This window comes from Malus sylvestris, chromosome 13 (genome assembly GCF_916048215.2).
Source record: "Malus sylvestris chromosome 13, drMalSylv7.2, whole genome shotgun sequence".
Taxonomy (NCBI): Eukaryota; Viridiplantae; Streptophyta; class Magnoliopsida; order Rosales; family Rosaceae; genus Malus; species Malus sylvestris.
Window position 1 is genome coordinate 9,336,242 of NC_062272.1, and position 13,219 is coordinate 9,349,460.

Genomic DNA, 13,219 nt, shown 5'->3' on the forward strand with positions numbered 1-13,219 from the left:
GATTTTAAATAAAAAACCATAATTTGTGGGATTAAAAATATTAAAATATAAATATACTACTGTGTGTGTGTATAAACATGGGTACATTCATCAAAATTAACCAAAAAATTATTGTATCAAAACATGGGTACATTCTTCAAAATCACCAAAAAGAAGAAGAAGATATTAAGCTTAATAACATTAGTAAATTTCTTCGATTAAACTTGATATGGATACATTTTAAAATCAAATAAAAAAGAATGTACCCATATAAGTTTAAAAATGGATTAGAAAAAAAAATTGAATAGATTTTATATAAAAAAGGGTACATTTTACATATAACAAATTGGTATATTTAAAAATGAGTACATTTTAAGATTAAAATTTTGAAAAAAATTACATGAATGGATACATATAATTAGCATGGGTACATTTGGTAAAATTAAAAATGGGTACAAATACAAATAAAACTTTAAAAAATATGGGCACAAAAAGAAATTAATATATGAGTACAAATTAAAACTGAAAAGAAAATTGGTACAAATTAAAAAAGGGTTGCAAATTAAAAATGGGTACAAACTAAAACTAAAAATATATGATAAAAATTTTAGTCATAAATATAAATATACTAATTGTAACATTTTTAACATTAAATGAATATATTTAGAAATAAAAATATTTTATTATTGAAATAATTAATGATGTTATTAATACCCAAGGACCTTGATAAAAAATTGAAAATGAATAAGATTAGCAAAATGAATGATGAGAACCTAATGTCTCCATAACAAAAATTAAAGGAGGAGAGAGGAGGAGAGAGATTAGCAAGATGAAGAAAACACAAAATTGAAAACTATTTAGAGTTGTTACTAGTTTCTAATTTTAAAATTATTTCATACTTAAAAAATACATAAGAATATAAACGTATTAGACAGATACAACTAATTTTCACTATAAACTAGTAATAGCATCAAAATACCCCCACAAATAACAATCAAAAGAGACTTAGGTACTCACTAGTGAGTATATGCACTCGACTTTTGATTTGGTCATTTTAAAAAAAATGTCACGTCTTCCTTGTTTTTTAAAGACAAAAAAAAAATATTGATGACACGTTCTTTATTTTTTAAAACAACAAAACATGTATTAGTTTATAATTAAACAAAATTAAAGAGTGAGTACTCGTTAGTGAGACCCAAGTATTGTCGAACACACAAGACGATAAACTCGTTATCCTGACCAATAAAACCTTCTTTTCTAACCCTATTTTTCTTTCTAGTGCATATCTTCACTACCGCACAACACAGGCTCCTTTCTCTCTCTCTCTCTCTCTCTCTCGCATCTGATCGATCTATGTCTTGAATCTTGATGTCCTAATCTTAAGACAAACGAAGAAATTTACAGAGGCCTCTAGCTGGCTACAAGCTAAGATATCACAACAAGTTGGAGCTCAGGATTAAAGGTGGATCGGAGGCATGGAAAACGCCCGCTTCCTTCAGAAGCATCAGAGGAGAAAGAGAGGGAGGATCCTTCCCACCACCACCATGATTTCTCTTCTAACTACGAATCTTCCTGGACGGAAGCTGACATGTCAGCCATGGTTTCTGCTCTCACTCAAGTTATTGGAACCACCGAAGGGCATGCTGCCGTGCAACCAAACCCTACATCCATCTCAGACTCATCACTCCTAGTCAAACAAGAACCCGACCGCTCTGAACCGGTTCAAGATCAAGGTATATATATGATTTCTATTTTTGCTTCTTTTTTTTTTATTTTCATTTTTGGTCCCCCGACCTTTTTTTTCTTGGGATTGTTTTAAGTAGTTTTTTTTTTTAATATACCAGAAATATTTTAAACTAAATTTATCTAAGGAATTCATCTAGGCTATGAGGAGTGAAATTCGAACTTAAATGTAGAACAAAAAACGCACTGTTTTAACTAACTTGGCAAAGCCCAGATCTGAATGATCGTTTTAGCTAATGATATTGACATGTGCTAAGCTAGCGGTATTGGGGTTGGCTATGTGTATGCATATGCTTTCACAGTATTGTTGTGATTTTGATCTATCTTTTGTTTGTTTCCACAGCACTTGCATTCTCCAAAGTTGTCGTCATCCATACATGTCCATCTCTAAATCCGTATAAATTGGACAAGATACTAATCGAATTAATTGAGTAGCTAGCGAGGTTAGCTAGATAATAGATTGCTCTTCCTTCTCCTAACCCTATTTTTGTTATTCTCCACTATGAATATCCCAGCTGTGTGTTTCTTGCCTAAATCACATTTGACCAAAGACTTTTTAGGTATCCAGTTCCAATGTAGGGTCATAGACAATTTCAATATTTTTGTATCCTAATCCTACCTACCTTCCGTGAAGAACCCTCTTTCCATCTCTCCAATTGTCAACAAGCTAAAAATAATTCTTGTTCCATCTGAGACATTCTTGTCATGTTTTTCTCAATTTTCACAAACAGACTATTACTAATTGAAAAGTCATCTAAACTTAAAATACAATTTAGAGACGTTTGGTTTTATCTTTTTTCTGATTTTCGAGGGAGTTCTAGTCTATCTTGCCTCAGCATTATCCGATCTTTGATAAGGACGTCTTAAATTTTATAGCTATTCACTTTCTTTGTTTGGTTGGTGCAATTTCCACTTAAGTTGAAGTTTACTGGAAGATTTGCTAACTTCAAAATAGTTTACTGAAAAGGAGGGGAATGCTTTGAATTCCAGTCTCTATCTTTGTCCTGCTTTCGTATGTAAGACCTTTACTTTTAAGAAGGAATTAAAGCTCTTTTGAATATAAACATGTAATACTTTAGCACAATAGGGGGCACACTTGCGCTGATTACACTCCTCTTCTAGTTAGATTCCTTCCACATTGATAGTGCATGGCGACTCAAGACGTGTCATTGAATCAACTAGCTAGGATATAGTAGCATGGTTTATAGTAACATAAATATATATACATATATGCATAGAAGTTAGTCTTATATATCACCAAAACTATTATTTTCAAGATTAATTCTAGAATTTTTTGTGATGTTTCTTGTAATGATATATGTTTAAAACGACATCATTCTGTAACATACTATATTGATACATAAAAGTGTAATCTATAATGTCTGTCTCATAATACATTGTTGTACCAAACTATATGGATTGGATACATAGAAGTGTACTTTCTTATCTCTTTGTCTCATAATACATTAAACTTTGTATATTTTGTTATTCCATTACGTGCATGTTTGTGAATAAAGAGACCGTAAGGAGGCGACACTATAGAGGAGTGAGACAAAGACCTTGGGGCAAATGGGCAGCTGAAATACGTGACCCAAAGAAAGCAGCCAGAGTTTGGCTTGGGACTTTTGAGACCGCCGAAGATGCTGCCATTGCCTACGATAACGCAGCTCTCAGGTTCAAAGGCACAAAAGCCAAGCTCAACTTCCCCGAACGAGTTCAAGGCAAGACCGATTTTGGCATCCTAATGGGCAGTTCTGGTACTACAACAAACAGTAGCAGTGGTGCTGCCTCTACTCAACGAACACAAAATCTCATGAGACCAGCTGGCCAGACAGCTCCTGCTCCATTAATCACGTCGCAGCAGCCGGAAACTTTCCCTGATCTTTATCAGTACGCGCAGCTTCTTTCCAGCAATGATGCTGATTTCTGCAATTATTCTTTTTATCCATTTAATCAAGATCCAAGATTTACTTCACAATTTTCTCCATCATCGACGAATTTGTCATCTTCCACTGCATCACAAGATTCACAACCATCGCAACCAAGACGACAAGATCATGAGGAGGATGCGGGGAATAAGGACTGGAATTCGAGTAATCCAAGGGAGTAGCACTATTGTATGCGTTATTTAATTTTGATGCGGTTCAATTTTACGTATTATATCGAGGAAGTTTAATATTTTGAGAGCATTTGTTTGTTCAATTAGTAATAGTTAGCTAGGATTATCATTTCAGGTTTTTTTTTTTTTTCCTTTTTATGGATATATATGTATTGCCTGGGTTTTTTAACGTATTTTTGCAGCCATACCCTGATCGAATCACAACCCTAATACATCATGCATCACTGGTTCATTTTAAGACTTTTCATGATCAGTTCAGTGTACTAGTACTATATATCAAGCATGCATAATTTACTTTCAAGTATCAAGTAGAATGTAGACGTGATGTGGAGGAATTTTCAGGATGGCAGTGTTATATATTGTGGTGTTGCAACGACTTGTACTGTAATTCCTGATTTATATATTAGTATGGATAGTGCTTGTGTTCCCTCTATAGGGAAACTTGAGTTCATTATTTATCATCATCTAAAGATCATATTTGCTAAAAAACACATAATTAATTCGGATGTCTCCCAGTCATCCATGTGTGTCAAATGAATTAACGGTTTTAGTCATAAGTATCATCTTCATGATGAACCGTTTATTTGTTTGATGTATATGAATGACTAAAAGTTCTCCAAATTGAAAGATTTTTTGCAGATATGATATTTAGATTAATGATAAAGAAAATTAACAGTTCCAATTATAAAGTTCTATGATAAAGATACGTAAATCATAAATAGAGAGACAAATAGGCTCTCCCATAGAAGAACACAAGCATTACCCTATTAGTATTTATATCTTATTGTAAATTCAAGGTCTATTTTTATTGTAACACATGACCAAGTTCTATATGTATATGTGATGTTATACTGGTCACAATCAAAATATTTTTGTATAAAAGAGTGATAATTCAGATTTCCAAGAGCTTAAAATTTTACTAAGCAAATGGTGTAGATGTAAAGTGGCAATTTTTTTTTTCTCTTGCAAAACGAGAGAAAGAACATTATCTTCTTTTTATTCAACCATCATGAGTTTAAATCAAATTATAGGCATCCGATATATAATAAACACTTTTAATTATTTAAAAAACGAACTGTTTCCATCCAACTTGATTGAATGTCATATTCAGATATTGTTATCAAAACAAAAAAATCACATCCGAATATTTGTCTCAACTTAATGCAAAATCAATATACAGTCTACATACATATGCAAAGAAGTGCCGTCACTTCGAGAATTAAAGGTGGAATATTATTTCCAATCGCCTGATGGGAATTCAATCACCTGAAATATAATTAATTTGGTTTCAACTTGCTACGAAGATAAATTAAACCAATGTACCAAAAACCAACATGACTTGGTCTGTTGAAGCAAAAGAAACACTTATTACAATACTATACTCACATATAAACTTAATTAACAAAACATGTTGACAAATAATTTAACGGAAAATTGGAAAATGGAAAGTGAAATATCCTAATAATTTATAGTATAGCTTTTTGGAGCACTTTTTTAATGCATGCTAACTTTTTTAGATGCACGAACCAGGCCCGGCTTCTCGGCAAGAGCCATCATCAGTTCTCCGGTAGCAAATAGATCTCCGCACGTTAACAATCCCAAAACCTTGATTATTACCCCACCGGCACACCATATTAATGCGATTTGTAACACAAGCTTTGAAGAAAGATATAAACGTGCTGAGAAGCTTTTGATCAGCAGGGCTCCACTACCTTTCTTTTTCTTTGATGTAAGAATATTCTGACTAAAGAGACGTGGTTCTAATTAAACCAGTTTAGTTTATGAAGAAGGGCATTCGTACTTTGGTGCAAGATAGCTGGCAAGTTGGTCTAACTTAAAACTGCACAATAAGAGTTGTCAACAACAATTTCATTTTTAGTTTTTAGATTTTATGAAGCAGGTTTGTAGATTTTTCTGTATAACCATCACACTGCTACTTGTTATCAAAATAAAAAACTCACATTATTTTTACACTAACGAGTGAATAATTTGAACCAAATACATGACGAACCAACCATAGTAAAGCACTCACATTATAAACACGTATATTAGTTTATCAACACTGATCCGTCTGTTCATAAACTATAAACAATGTCATTCGTTGATATTATACCGTCTGAATTTTTAATACACTACTTTAGACGTGTTATAAGATACAAGTTAAGCCTTTATTCTCCCACTTGTTTTGAGCTTTGGGATAACATTGTTAACAATAAGTTATTATCAAACCTAATTAAGCTAACAAGGTCTTTACCTTTTTTGTCGTAACGACTAGTACAAAGCACAAAGTACAGATCCCTCAAAGGCTGAAACCATGCGCATGCCAAAGCGCCTCCAGTGGGCCTCCAACCCACTTGCCCCCACATACGCCAAAAGCTCCAGTGGACCAGCCTCAAACCCTCCAAAGCCCATAAAAGGTCGATCTGCTTAACAAAGGAACCACAAAACGACAAAAATTAAAAGCAAACAAAGGAGATGAGAAGAAGCTTCCTCCTTTTCTTTTTGAGATATGCTATCTATACAATTATTTTTATTTCTTACATACATTTCTTTAATTTATATTCATTGATTTTCCTCATTTTATCCGATCTAATGATCGAAAATTAAAAAAATATGTAAGAAGTAAAAAATAATTTGTATATATCACACCCCTTCTTTTTTCTTCCCTTTTTTGGATCAGGATCCTCTCCTGAGCAGATGGAGAGGAACCTAGGGACCCCTCTAAAAATTATAATAATTATAACCGTTGGATAAAAAATAAGCGGTCCGATGGGTCTGGTCAGGAGGATCCTCTCCATTTGCTCAGGAGAGGATCCTTATCCCCCTTTTTTTACTTATTTTTCACGCTTGTCAGAGGCGCATGAACATTGGTGACGTGTGCTCGGTTATCAAGGCAAGGCATGGGATTTGGGCAAAATCCAATCAGGGAAGGATAGATGTGAGGATGGTGGGTCCCACGTCTGATTTGGACAAGTGGCACACACAAAGGCTGTGGATTTCTTTGCTTTCGGTCTCTTCTTACCTCCAATGTCAAATTTTGCGGCGACTGTCGGGTTTTCCCTCCTTTTGTCTTGTTCTTATATCACGCCATGCTTCCAAGGTGAAACTCTGCGAGCCGCATCCACATTTCTATCCTCCCTCTCCAGCTACAACTCAATTTTTAGAATTAATCGTCTAACAGAAATTATTTGTCTCAAAAGAGTACGCATAATTTAAAAGTTACAAATTTTAACATATAATATTTCAGTTCGGCTCTGATTTAAGTTAAATTTAAAGATTCGTATTTGTTAAACTGTCGCGTGCAACATTCTTTCCAATATCATGCATGTACACGTGATTTGTTTACGTCTCTTCTCGTATTACGATGATCAAAAGAGTATAGTTGTTGGCTTCGTAAAAAAAATTATGGTATGAAGATTTTTTCTTTCTTTCTAAATTTTAAGTAGGACAATGATGTTGCATTATGAAAGCTTTTATTGGTAAAAAAAAGTCATCATAAACACGAAGATTCTTTCACCAAGGATGATGATCTTTTGTAATATTAATAATAGCTTTATAGAGAAAAGTGGTTAGTGAAATTATACTTTAATATCTTTTATCACGCATGAGTTTTTGTCATGTCTTGGTACAAAATCTTCCACTCGTGCTAAGCTTGTTTATTGATCAAGTTCATTGCACCAAATGACAACTGCAAAACATTATCATCACGAGCATTAGTCGCGCACTCTAATATTTGTTTAGGGCCAGTTGATAATTATTTCTCTTCAATTTGAAATGGCAAAATTGAAATCTTATTTGGTAACTACTCTTAATTTAAAAAAAAATAAAAAAATAAAAACTGAAAATTATTTTCTTGAGTTTTCAAAATTTGGCCTGGAATTTTCAGTTTTTTGTTTTGAGTTTTCATTTTTTTTTGAAAACCAAAAATGATTATCAAACAAAATTTAAGTTTTCAAAAAAGAGAAAACTGAAAACGAAATGTTTATTAAATGACCCATTTAAGTAATGCATTGTGCATATAATGGTTTAGCATTGTACTAGTATATTGATCAAATGAAGTGAAATTAGGTCCATCGAGCACAAAGTGGAGACTGAGTACCGCTATATTTTTCTATGTGCAAGTTCACATCTATTGTGGAGTTGAATGAATGAGATTATAAGAATACACAAGAAATTAGCATTAAGGAACGAATGACCTGTCACTTGACCCAATCCAATTCTCAAAGTTTCATTAACTTGTAGCCGATCCAGCCCGTGTGTGCCCATGTTAAGCGTTATTTGGGCCACACAATACAGCAAAATACTGTGGGCCTGTTAAAGTCCAAAAGTCAAAAGCAAAAAAATGGTAAAAAAAAAAAAACTGAAATGTTGACAGTGGGATTTGAACCCACGCCCTTTCGGACCAGAACCTTAATCTGGCGCCTTAGACCAACTCGGCCATATCAACATGTTGGTAGGTTGGTCTTGTTGTAATACTTAATTGGCTCTAACCAGTAAAGCCTTCATCATCTGCATCTGTGACAGCCACACATCTGAAGATTGTGAACAGAGCAAATGGGATTTTTATGCATCAAGTAATCAAATAACTGAAATTAGCAAACCCGTTCCATTAATTTGCCCAAAATGGGTTCCAGAATGCTGTGTCTGTCTGCAGCCATAGTCCCTCCTCCTGCGCCTGCTCCTGCTGTAAAGCTTACCACATCAAATAATATGTCCAAGATTTTTCTTTCCTCTTCTGCAGATAAAGCTTCGGCTCGGCTTCAATCTTTCAGGTGCAGAGCTGTCGGAGAAAGCTCTCAGCCGCAGACCTCGTTGGCTGAAACCGTATATCAGGGAGTTTACGGTCCTTGGTCCGTCGACTCCACCGACGTCAGAGAGGTAATCAGCCACTTGGAGTTGGAGCCCATTTTTAAGTGCTTCTGTAAAAAACACTCCAGCTTGTGAGTGCTTTTGTTTAAAGCAGTGCCCTGCAATTAGTTCCCATTTCGGTCAAACCCAGAATTTTATTTCAACCCGTTTTTTTGTTTTGGGTGTTTATCATGGTAGTTCCACGATGAAATTAAGGTTGACCGTAAAACCAATTGACAATATGAGAAGTCCCTCAAGATCATATAAGTACATAGCAAATCTTGTCCCTCACCGATGTTGAGACAACTCTCAACACGGTCGGTCTAGTGGCCAATACTAATCAACATCGATTATTTCTAGCATAATCTTGATGCGTCAATACAATACAAGTAGTCTTGTAACCATTCAATATAAGTTGTATTTGATTCGGTCAAGTTTCGGACTGTAGGATTTTCACATTCTTCAACATTTATTGGTGTGGCAGGTTATTTTGTACAGGTCGGGACTAGTGACTGCAGCTTCATCATTTGTAGTTGCAGCTTCTGCTGCATTTTTGCCTGATAGTTTCTTCTTAACTGACATTGTCAAACACAATCTCGATTTTGTCTACGCAATCGGAGCTGGTGGATTGGGGTTGTCCCTTTTTCTGATTCACATCTATGTGACTGAAATTAAGCGCACTCTGCAAGCATTTTGGGGGCTTGGTGTTACTGGGTCTTTCGCAACATATGCATGCTTGGCTAGACCAGCTGGAGAGGGTTTGGTGCAATATGTTGTGGATAACCCGGTTGCTATCTGGTTTGTTGGTCCTCTCTTTGCTTCTCTCACAGGACTAGTCTTCAAGGAAGGTAAGATACGATAAATTATTTGCGCAGGACACTCGTCTTTTGTTAAAGGAGCGATTTTGTGTCGATAATGTATAACATTTTGTTAACGACTAATTGGCACTGTAATCCGTCCCTTGATAAATAACAAACGTCATGTCTAGAGAAGTGATATACTTTGTATTGCCTTCTTGCTCGCTTGTATTCGAGTCTTGGCAAAGTAATATTAAAACTATGTACTTGTTACAGGTCTCTGCTATGGAAAGTTGGAAGCTGGAATTCTCACATTCATCATACCTACTGTTCTTCTCGGGCACTTGGTATATCTTGTTCAAACCGATCCCTTTACCCTTTTCAAATTGATCCCTTGCATTGTCTCCTCCCCTGTACTTTGCAAACTGCTCCAGTCTGAATTTGACGGATCTTTGTTGATTGGAACAATGTGCAAACTACAGAGGAACGAAAGTGGAACTTTGTGAAAACTATAGGACTAAAACTGTGTGCTAGACGTTCTTAAACTTCCGTTTGTGAACTATTCGCAGCTTTTGTAACCTGTGTTGTCTAGGAACTAATGGAGTTCATGTTAAACACAGAGTGGACTGATGGACGATGGAGCAAAACTTTCTTTGCTCGGTTTGTGGATGGCCCTGTTTGTAATTTTTGCCGGAAGGAAGTTCACTCAACCGATCAAGGTAATTTTCCAGTTGACTTAATTGTATAAAAATGAAAAAACCCTCTAATTTCAGTTATCGATCGAGCTTATGCTCATCGCGTCTGGTAACAAACTGTTTTTCACTTTCAAGGATGACATTGGGGACAAGTCCGTCTTTACATTCAATTCTCTACCTGAAGACGAGAAGATGGCCTTGATTCAGAAGCTTGAGCAACAAAAGTTAAGTCAGGATGTCGATTAGAGAAATACGAGCCACAGTGGCTGTTTAGTTTAGTCTAGTCTATAGAAAGGAACAACTAATTTTATATGTACAACTACTGATGAACCATTGCAGATACATGAACAGAACTTCTCTCTCTTACGATTCGGGTTTAGGTTTCTTTCTACTGCAGTTGCACTTCTTTATCGTTTGTCTGAGAAGCCTTTATTGAACTAAACATGGTAAATACCAATAATATATGATAATATTTGGGAATTTCTTATATATATATTAATCTCCAAAGTGGAGTATATATAGGAGTTACAATTGGTATTACATATGTACTTCACCAATGTGGGACAATAAACTACTATTTACATTTTAACTAATGTATAACTCGCAACACTCCCCCTCAAGTTGGTGCAAAGATGTCACGCATGCCCAACTTGTCAAGCGAGTCGGAAAACGCACTATTAGACACAGCCTTAGTAAGAGCATCAGCCAGTTGATCTTCAGATCTCACAAACGGAAACATAATAATTCCAGCATCCAATTTTTCCTTAATGAAATGTCGATCAATCTCCACATGTTTTGTTCGATCATGTTGCACTGGATTCTGAGCAATCTCAATAGCAGCCTTGTTATCACAATGAAGTTTCATAGCACCTTTGTGTTTAAACCCAAGATCTCTCAACAATTTTTCCAACCACAACAACTCACATACACCATGAGACATACCACGAAACTCAGCTTCTGCACTTGACCTAGCCACCACTTTTTGTTTCTTGCTTCTCCAAGTAACTAAATTACCACCCACAAACATAAAGTATCCAGATGTAGATCGTCGATCAGTGATAGAACCAGCCCAATCTGCATCTGTGTACCCTTCGACATTCAAATGATCATTCTTGGAGAAAATCAGGCCTCTGCCAGGAGCCATCTTCAAGTACCTCAAAATACGAGTTACTGCATCCATATGAGCTTCACTAGGTGAGTGCATAAATTGACTTACCACACTAACTGCATAAGCAATGTCAGGGCGAGTGTGAGACAAATAAATTAATCTCCCCACAAGCCTCTGATACCGTTCCTTATGAGTTGGAACTTGATCTGGAAATAAGCCCAGACGATGATTCTGCTCAATCGGAGTATCAACAGGTTTGCAATCTAACATACCTGTTTCAGCTAACAAATCAAGAACATACTTCCTTTGAGATAGAAAAATACCATGCTTGGATCGTGCAACCTCGATTCCAAGAAAATACTTCAATTCACCCAAATCTTTCATCTCAAACTCAGTAGCTAGGTACTTTTGAAGGTGCTGTATCTCATTTTGATCATCACCAGTCACTATCATGTCATCAACATAAATAATCAATGCAGTTAGCTTACCATTTTGTCGCTTTAGAAACAAAGTATGATCTGAATGACTCTGGATATACCCAAACTTCTTCATTGAACTTGTAAACCTCCCAAACCATGCTCTAGGAGATTGTTTCAAACCATACAAGGCCTTTCGTAACCTGCATACAATACCTTTTCCGGGAGATGTTCCAATACCAGGTGGGAGATCCATATACACTTCCTCCTTAAGATCACCATGAAGGAAAGCATTCTTAACATCAAACTGCAACAGAGGCCAATCCTGGTTTGCTGCCAAGGACAGAAGAACACGCACAGTATTAAGTTTGGCAACAGGAGCAAAGGTCTCCTGATAGTCCACCCCATAGGTTTGAGTATAACCCTTAGCAACTAATCTGGCTTTATACCGATCAATAGAACCATCTGCTTTGTGCTTAATAGTAAACACCCATCTACATCCAACGGCTTTCTTCCCGTTTGGTAACGGAATCAAATCCCAAGTAGAATTCTTTTCCAAAGCGTCCATCTCAACTTTCATAGCATTAACCCACTTAGGGTCAGACAAAGCATCCTGCAATTTTGTTGGAATTGATACACTAGATAGCTGACATATGTAAGATGCATATGGTTGGGACAAACAATGAGAAGACACATAATTGTTGATAGGATATTTGGCTTTGGCATGCATATCAGGCTCATATTGTACTTTAGGTTTTCCACGATTAGCTCGTGGAGGCAACTGATAAGTAGAAGAATCGTCAGAATTTACCTCATGTATGCCACCATCTTGTACCAAACAGTTAGAAGAATCATCACTGGACGAACCATCATCAGGCAACTCGTTAGACATATCAGCAGCAGGCAACCGATCATCAGAAGGTAATTCATCAGATATATCCGCAGCAGGCAACCGATCATCATCTGTAGCCGACTGATTAGTATCACGTAAAATAATAGGTTCTGTTCCCAACTCTGTCTGTAACACATCATCCATATCATCTCTTCGAATCTGCACTTCACTCCCCCTCTCCCCCTGAAGTGGAGAGTCGGAAGAGGGCTTCACAAAATACGAAACTTCCTCATGGAAGGTGACATCCATGGTAATATAAGTTTTTTGAGTCGGAGGATGATAACACTTATAGCCTTTTTGATTGTTAGCATACCCAATAAAGACACACCGGAGAGCACATGCATCAAGTTTACTCCGCTGATGAGAGTAGACATGCACATACGCAATACACCCGAACACTTTCGGAGGAAGCTTTGAGACAGAAACAAGAGAAACATGTTTTTGTAGCACATCAAACGGTGTCTGGAAATCAAGAACCCGACTTGGAACACGATTGATCAAATACACAGCAGCCAAAACAGCATGACCCCACAAATGATTAGGAACACATTTATCTAACATCAAGGAGCGAGTAACCTCCATTATTTGACGATTCTTCCGTTCGGACACACCATTTTGTTGG

General features: G+C 36.2%; 3 protein-coding genes and 1 non-coding gene across 4 annotated transcripts; 2 read left to right on the plus strand and 2 right to left on the minus strand.

Moving 5' to 3' along the window:
* The first annotated feature begins 1,198 nt into the window (after window positions 1-1,198).
* LOC126596935 (ethylene-responsive transcription factor ERF113-like) lies at window positions 1,199-4,026 on the plus strand. The gene is made up of 2 exons (XM_050263645.1): window positions 1,199-1,712; window positions 3,240-4,026. Exons 1-2 carry the CDS (start codon window positions 1,568-1,570, stop codon window positions 3,830-3,832), a joined length of 738 nt encoding a protein of 245 aa, XP_050119602.1. The 5' UTR covers window positions 1,199-1,567; the 3' UTR covers window positions 3,833-4,026.
* A 4,181-nt stretch (window positions 4,027-8,207) lies between these two features.
* TRNAL-AAG (transfer RNA leucine (anticodon AAG)) lies at window positions 8,208-8,288 on the minus strand. The gene has a single exon. It is a non-coding gene; the product is annotated as a tRNA-Leu (tRNA).
* Window positions 8,289-8,379: 91 nt separating this feature from the next.
* LOC126597262 (uncharacterized) lies at window positions 8,380-10,547 on the plus strand. The gene is made up of 5 exons (XM_050264043.1): window positions 8,380-8,719; window positions 9,174-9,537; window positions 9,763-9,833; window positions 10,107-10,205; window positions 10,317-10,547. The coding sequence occupies exons 1-5, from the start codon at window positions 8,465-8,467 to the stop codon at window positions 10,425-10,427; spliced, it is 900 nt and encodes a 299-aa protein (XP_050120000.1). The 5' UTR covers window positions 8,380-8,464; the 3' UTR covers window positions 10,428-10,547.
* A 22-nt stretch (window positions 10,548-10,569) lies between these two features.
* LOC126595220 (uncharacterized mitochondrial protein AtMg00810-like) lies at window positions 10,570-12,741 on the minus strand. The gene is made up of 4 exons (XM_050261592.1): window positions 12,573-12,741; window positions 11,922-11,970; window positions 10,832-11,656; window positions 10,570-10,618 (listed from the first exon to the last, which is right to left on the minus strand). The coding sequence occupies exons 1-4, from the start codon at window positions 12,739-12,741 to the stop codon at window positions 10,570-10,572; spliced, it is 1,092 nt and encodes a 363-aa protein (XP_050117549.1).
* Between the last annotated feature and the right edge of the window lie 478 nt (window positions 12,742-13,219).